We start from the raw sequence: 7,731 nt of genomic DNA, 5'->3' as shown, positions 1-7,731 counted from the left end.
TGTAGAATATTGAATATTCACTTGTGAATGACTGTGAATTAGCTTTACATGATTATATAGATATATAATATAATTTATCTTTCACTTTCAAAACAACAGTCCCTACACCAAAGCCAGCAACACCAGCAGGAGGAGCGGGAGCAGGAGGCGGTGAGAACAACACAGCAACTACTGACACAGTCATCATTTCATTCTATATTCTAGAATTACTGTATAATATGAAATTTTTGTTTTGAGCACATAACTGAAGTTAGTGGATTTGGAAACAGTATTCAATGTCCTCTGCAGAGCTTGACCTGGAATATTTCTTTAAAAATGATGGCACCACCACCACCACCACCAAATCTCCACCCAAGGTTGTGCCTAAAGCACCCACAGGCACGAAGGCCCCGGTAAAGCCCAAGCCCAAGCCAGGTGAGAAAATGTACCTTCCTCTATGTTTGCAGGCAGATTTCCTCATGAGGCGTGTGCCTCAGCAGCAGAGAGCCCCAGGTCTTTACTAGAAGGAGGTTCATACTTGAAATGTGCCTTTATTTCTAATTTGTCCTGCTTTATGTTTTAAAAAGCTGTTTTCTGATCTTCTGTTTTAATTTGCTGTTAATCCAAATTCAACATTTTGTATATGTTTATTGATTCAATTCAATTCAGTTTTATTTGTATAGCCCCAAATCACAACAAAAGTTGTCTCAGGACACTTTCCATATAGAGCAAGCACTTGGCGACAGCGGCAAGGAAAAACTTCCTTTTAACAGGCAGAAACCTCAGACAGAACCAGACTGGGTGGGCGGCCATCTGCCTCGACCAGTTGGGTTAGAGAGGGAGAGCAAGAGAGGGAGAGTGAGACAGACAGACAGACAGACAGACAGACAGACAGACAGACAGACAGACAGACAGACAGACAGACAGACAGAAATGCAGTCAGAGAGAGAGAGAGAGACAGGCAGAGAGAGAAAGGCAGGCAGGCAGAGAGAGAGAGAGAGAGAGACAGAGAGAGACAGGCAGAGAGAGACAGGCAGAGAGAGACAGACAGACATGCAGTCACAGTAACAGTGACAGTGGATATAATAACAGTAGTAGCAGTTGCAGTGGATGTCAGGCAGGGCCAAGGCAGGAGACGCAGCTGCAATCCACAATCCAGATTCAGCCACTGTCCATGGGAACCTGTGAGATGACAAAGCACAGAGACTGGTTGGCACTATTGGTACTCAATACAGTCAGTATAATGTATAATGTACATTTCCACAATATTAATTTCATCAGTCCTGTCACTATAGATTCACTTTCTTTTGAATGTCGGTGTCATGACTTTGGTCTAGACTACAATGACCAGATTAGTAAAACTATCAGATATTGCCAGGAAATTCAGATTCATGTCCCCGTAGCATGAATTGTATCAAGTTTCTACATTTATACATTGTCTACACAGCCTGTAACCTCACCAACATACAATAACTGTAGTTACACAAAATCAACTTGGAGCATAAAAATGAGCATGAGGATGAGAATCTTCTCAGACACTATGCAAAACCTACTTTTTCAAACTCCTCTTGAGTCCCATCTGCATTAAACTGTGCACATTGAATCGATGGATTGTGGTGATAAAAGTTGTTAAAAGAAGAACTTCCAGTAGGTTGTAGTCAAAACGGGAATTGATACATGTCAGCCACTGGGGGCACCACAGATGCAAAAAGTTTATCTGTTACTGCGGTGGATGTCAGAAAGATTGGGATTCTTTTCTTTCTTTAGGATATTTACAGTGGGAGCACACTTCCTGTGACCGATGTGTGCAGGACATTTTTTTATCATGATACTGACATGAATGTTTAGCATTGCACAGTACGGGCACAGTGTGACTTTCTGATCGTAGCAGAATCTTTTTGCCAAGATAGAAGCTTTCCCTAAACTCCAGTTGAGATTAGTCATATTTGCAAGAGTACATGTGAAACAGCCCCCCTCAACATAGCAAAAAACATCATGCACAGGTAATCAATAAGCAATAGTTCAGTTATTCTTCTTAATGATTCACTTTGTGTCATATGTTAGCCAGTTTGCATGTGACAGTGTCAACATTACTTAAGCAGCTACTGCACTCATGTCTTTCTCTGAGACAGGGTTTGATTATGGTCAAATGAGTTCAGTTGTTGTGTTAACAGAGATGCAGCTGAACAAGTTGGGTTGAGTGACAAACCAACTAGTTACAATGAAGGGCTGGATGATATTCAGAAAATTTAATTGTGATTATTTGGACAGACAATGTGAGTCACCAGTTTAGTGGGAATGACCATTTAATTTTCTCAAATGAATAAATATAAATAAAACTAATGATGTGATTTTTGGTGGGGTCTGTACCGAACAAGCATTTTCTCTTAGTCTGACGAAAAAGGATTGTAGGCCGGGCCAAGCCACATTGCTTCATTGATAATGGTATGTTGTGACCTTTGACCTTTTTTAAAAATTGCAGCTCATATTGAGCTTGGTGTTATCGATGAATTGTTGAGTCCTCTTAGAATGTAGCAGTTGAAGTGGGGGCCAACATTACACTCAAACCTTCAATCACACTTGTGCTCAGCTGATGCAACAGGCTGTACAGCTCTTTACTGACATAATGATCTATACAGTATACAGTATGAGGGCACATATGTCCACACAGTCCAATTCAATAAAATAAAGACATAAGATAAAGACAAATCTACATAAGAAGAAACACTTCACAGCATACAGCCACATTGACCTTTCTTTTAGATGAGTCAAGTAAATAATTCACCTTGCTTTGTTTCATTTTGTGTTTTTTTGTTGATGTTTCCTTCTCAGTTTACAGCAGTGTTTCTCAATTCCGGTCCTCGGGCCCCCCTGCCCTGCATGTTTTAGATGTTACCTGCTCCACCACACCTGATTCAAATGAATGGCTCGTCATCAGGCCACTGCAGAGCTTGATGACGAGCCAGTCATTTGAATCAGGTGTGGTGGAGGAGGGAAACATCTAAAACATGCAGGGCAGGGGGGCCCGAGGACCGGAATTGAGAAACACTGGTTTACAGCAATGTTTTTTTTAACTCCTATGTTGGCTTTATTTTGCTTGACCTCTACAGCTGGCGATGACTTTGACCTGGCTGATGCCTTGGACCCCAACAATGACATTGGTGGCAAGGATAAGAGCAAGGGGCAGGGAGGTGGGTGGGAGTGTCTCCCGTAGGACTAGTATATGTAGCTGTTAGTTTAGTAACACCTTAAAACATATTTCAGTCAAGTGACCTAATAAGGATTTCATGTGGAATTAAAGTCTCTTTGTGTAGAATATGAAAATTTCTGAATTTGGTCATATCAAAAAAGACACTGTGGTATGATGTTACTCCCAAAACTTACAGCAATGCTATAGTTTAATGGTTTAGCCATATACAACTCCTACACATAGGGGCTTTAATAAAGAGTAAGTAATTGTCTTTGATTTATCTGTACAGTGCAGAGTTTTGGTACCAGATTATAAGGAACCCTCTCCATTATGAATATAATGTAGCCTAAAATAAATTCCAAAATGCCAGTATCAGTACCTGCCTCTTAAGTCCACTATCAGCTGGTCTATAGTATAAATTTTGCATCATAGGTACAGAAAACTTGATTTACAAACATGTTAGTATATACAGCTATACATGAGATGTACTGTGCAATGCATTTGAAGTTAGAAATGAGTTAGTCTGAGTTTGAGTCTGACTTTTCTCATGGAGGTCCAGATGGATGATAAGGATATTTGTATTTCAGTACTGACCTGTACTGAAACCACAGCAGAGCAGCTTCCTCAGGTTGAAATGAAAGATTGTTTGTACTGAGCATTGATGGAGTGTAAATACAGGAGTTAAATGACTTGAACAACTCCATTAGTGACAAATAAAGCTCTGTACAAATTCATAACTTTGACTTTTCGGTACCTTTAAGCAGCTTCCTTGAAACTTTGTCATTTAGTGACGCCATTCTTGAGCCACAGTGTGGTGATAATCTCTTTGTCCCCTTTCAGGTGGATTTTCTGACAGTGATCTGATTGACGTTAGTAAAGATGATACCTACAAACCTGACAAAGGCAGAGGTAATGTCTGCGTCACAGAAAATCCATTTCTAACTCAATAGCTAAAGAATATTTCATCTGTTTTCTTGCAGAAGAGACTAACACTGCATATAACTGAACTGAACTATGTGAAAATGGACGTCATTCTGTGTTTCCACAGGTAGACGTCCCAGCGGTGACAGTGATCAGATTAACCAGTATGACGACAACAGTGGTGGGTTTCTCTGTAGTGTTTGACCATGAGTACATGTCTGTTTGTTTGGCTGCCTGAGCTTACTTACTGACTATATAGATGTGTGTGTGTGCGTTTCCAGAGACAACGACAGAGGTGGGCACCATTGCAGGGATTGCAAGTGCGGTTGCCATGGCGCTGGTGGGTGCAGTCAGCAGCTACATCTCCTACCAGAAGAAGAAGCTATGCTTCAGTATACAACGTAAGACTTTTACATGACAGTCATGTGTCCCTCTGGGTGTTGTCCTCACTAACCCTAACCAATTACTAAAACTAGTTCTTTAGTGGAGAACAAATAGAGTGATAAGGAAAGTGAGTTTTGACTTCAGCAGGTGCAAACAAACACGAATCCAAATCATTGCTGATAATGCTCTGTGTCTGCTCAATGTGTAAATATTGAACAGTTTGCTACGAGTTCGTACTATTCCTGTAGTTAAAGGTGAAAGGGAAATGTCACACTGCACAACCAACAATATAAGGTTGCAGCAGCAAATGGGGACAGTTAGCAAATTCATTTAAAATACACAACTCTCAGAAATTGAATTTACTCCCCACAACTGAATATGAGATAATTAGTGTAATTCCAGTGCTTAAGTCTTCTTTTTAATTGTAGTAGGATTTTTATGGCATTTACTACTTTTTTTAATCTCTACAAATGTACATATACATAGTTGTTTTTCTTTTCTTTACACTTTTATTTTGACGTCTTTATGCCAATGTGTTTGCTCTCTCTAATACTTGCTGGCTGTAACGACTACATTTTCCTGGTGTGGGATCTTATCTTATCTTTAGACCTCTCTGTGTGACAGAACTATACAACAATCACAATAGCCCGGTGAAATCTCCATCTACAGAACATTCCCAATACATGTGCACAGGAAAATGTCATTTAAGGATTGATGATTCATTGTGGTCATCAGCTTAGTTTAACTCGTTACCTCTGACCAAGTAAAGAAGTGTACCATCAACATTTCACATAGTAGCAGCACAGTATTTGTAGTTGTTGATGCTTATTAAATGTGTTGTTGCCCTGTGACAGAGAGCCTGAACACTGACATGGTGAAGGCAGAGAACCCTGAGGCCGTGGTGGCTACAGAACCACAAGGTAAGCTGTAAATTCTCAACTACTCTCAGATCGTATCAACCATAAACTATTTTCCAGTGTCCTCTATTACTGTTGAATCCGAAATATAAAACAACATATTATTCTGGAAAATAAAGCAAATGTTATCAAGAGCTATCGTCACTTGATTAACTTTTTTTTGGCTGCAGTCCAACAGACTCTCCTGGAGCCACCCAATGCTGAACCTCCCACTGAAGAGAATGCTGTGTAACACACACACACACACACACACACACACACACACACACACACACACACACACACACACACACACACACACACACCATCTTCAACACCCCTCCACTTAACACCCCCCACCCCCACCCCGCGCACACACACACACACACAAACACAAACAGTCATGCCACAGGAGGAGCACGTCCTTTGATCCTGCAGCTCTGTGCCGCAGAGGTTGGGATTTGTTGTCCTGCCCTGAATGTGAACACGGTTTTCTTTTTTCTCTGCTGTAAACATGGCCGACAGTGTATCGAACCTTGCCAAATGTATGTGTGTATTGTAATTTATTGTTTACTGTTTGAACACCACTAACAGTGTTGGTTTACAATTATCTAGCCATCAGCATGTAGCCTGTGATTTCTCTGCAGTGAGCTGGAGCTTTAGTTGCAGCACTGAACTGAGCTCCAGACACACAGTGAAGTTGGAATACTGGAAAAATATACAAAAAGCAGTTAATCATATTATATGTTGGAGAAAGAAAACCCTGGGCATCTTTGGTGGTGTGTCAAACTGCTTTGAGTTCACAGGGAATCAGTCACTGTTAAGTGAACTGGGTTTCAGGTGGATCATTTCACTGTTTGATTGAATTTTGGGATGCTGATCAGTCAGTGACTTGCAGCATGATTCGAAAGCAGAGCCTGATAATGGCAAAGGTGATCATTGCTCTATACAGAGAAATGGGGAAGATTTTAGAGAGCTGAACTTCAAATGAACAAGGAAGCACTGTGAGACATGGCCAGTGTTTTCTCTCTCTTTTTTTTTTAGATGAGCCTCATTTTATCTCATTTCTATTTCTATTCTACTTCCTGACTTTATATGGAATGCATCAATTCCATTTCCCCAATTTGGTACAGAACAGTTTATGTGATGCAAATCATAGATGCTACTTTTTATTCACAATGGAAATCAGATTTTAACTGGAAAAACCAGTGCTGTCAATCGATTAAAATATTTAATTGAATTATCATTTTAATACTGTTATCAACATATGAAAGTGGATAGGCTTGCTTTGTGCAAATGTTTTTTATTGAAAACAACGTGTAGTGTCATATTTCACACTAACATTCTCACTTTGAGCAGTCATTCACATTTGAATGAATCAAAGGAGGCGGCAAAGAATTCGCAAAGGAGGTGGCGGAGAATACGCATTTGCCGTGGGTTTGGCCATCAAGTGGTATTTCAGACAGGATGTGCTACGGTGATAATTCAGTTCACACCGACAATACACACAGATAACTTTGGTCTTGTCAGTCGACCCATCTGGCAACTTTTTGAAACTAAATTTTCCATTCAGAATTTTGTTCGCATCCAATTCGGTATTTTGAGCTTGACATCCACACAAACCGGTAGGCTGCTTTTTTACAGCTAGTGAGCATGCAAGACCAAAACGTGCGTGGGGCGTGCCTATTATTTTGTTACTAGTTTGTAACCGGATCCTGTAGTTTTTCTTACGTTACTAGCAGTGGCCACAGCTTATAAAAAAGTTCACTAGGTCACAAAGAGCATTAATCTTGCGATAAAAAAAATGATGCCGTTAAAATTGATTTGCATTAACGTGTTAATAACGTGATATTTTTGACACCACTAGGAAAAACACTTTGCAGAATCCATGACTTGGAGGTCTGTTTTTGCTCTCCACAAGTGTGCAGAGAGTGAATGAGGAAAAATTAACAATATTCCCCAGGTTTCTGTTCAAAGCCTTGTAGCAACTGATCATGTGAACTTATGGTGTTAAAATGCAGACATGTCAGATGATGTAATTATTCATTATCACAGTAAGCAGCTAATGTTACTTCATACAGGAAATAACGTGTTAAACTAAGAGTAAAGCATAGACTCATAGAACTGAAATGATGGTAAAATGATGTTGACTAATAATAGGAATTTCTCCTATTCCTATAAGATGTGACAGTTTAATTTATTACATTTACCATGATACTGGTATTTGTTCAATTAATAATCAGGGGTTAATGAAGTTTCCCAACAGGTCTAATTTCATTTTGACCCACATGTATTTACCTTTAATACACTAAGTCTGCTAGTGGTTGAGGTACATACTCATAGAAGTGGAGTTGCTGCAAG

At 39.9% G+C, this 7,731-nt stretch overlaps 1 protein-coding gene across 1 annotated transcript in view; it reads left to right on the top strand.

Annotated features, from left to right (window-relative positions):
- The window catches only part of cd99l2 (CD99 molecule-like 2), an 11,622-nt gene extending 5,014 nt beyond the window's left edge, over positions 1-6,608 (top strand). Inside the window, exons 3-10 of the mRNA XM_070993434.1 lie at positions 100-150; positions 289-414; positions 3,090-3,170; positions 4,010-4,078; positions 4,218-4,271; positions 4,372-4,491; positions 5,329-5,394; positions 5,562-6,608. Of these exons, the coding sequence (XP_070849535.1) occupies positions 100-150; positions 289-414; positions 3,090-3,170; positions 4,010-4,078; positions 4,218-4,271; positions 4,372-4,491; positions 5,329-5,394; positions 5,562-5,623 (629 nt within the window). The 3' untranslated portion in view covers positions 5,624-6,608. The remainder of the gene's footprint in view (positions 1-99; positions 151-288; positions 415-3,089; positions 3,171-4,009; positions 4,079-4,217; positions 4,272-4,371; positions 4,492-5,328; positions 5,395-5,561) is intronic.
- The last annotated feature ends 1,123 nt before the right edge of the window (positions 6,609-7,731 follow it).

The sequence above is a fragment of the Chaetodon trifascialis genome, chromosome 23 (genome assembly GCF_039877785.1).
Source record: "Chaetodon trifascialis isolate fChaTrf1 chromosome 23, fChaTrf1.hap1, whole genome shotgun sequence".
In the NCBI taxonomy this organism is placed as follows: Eukaryota; Metazoa; Chordata; class Actinopteri; order Chaetodontiformes; family Chaetodontidae; genus Chaetodon; species Chaetodon trifascialis.
Note: the sequence above shows the minus strand (reverse complement) of the source record. Positions and strands in the feature narration are given on the sequence as shown.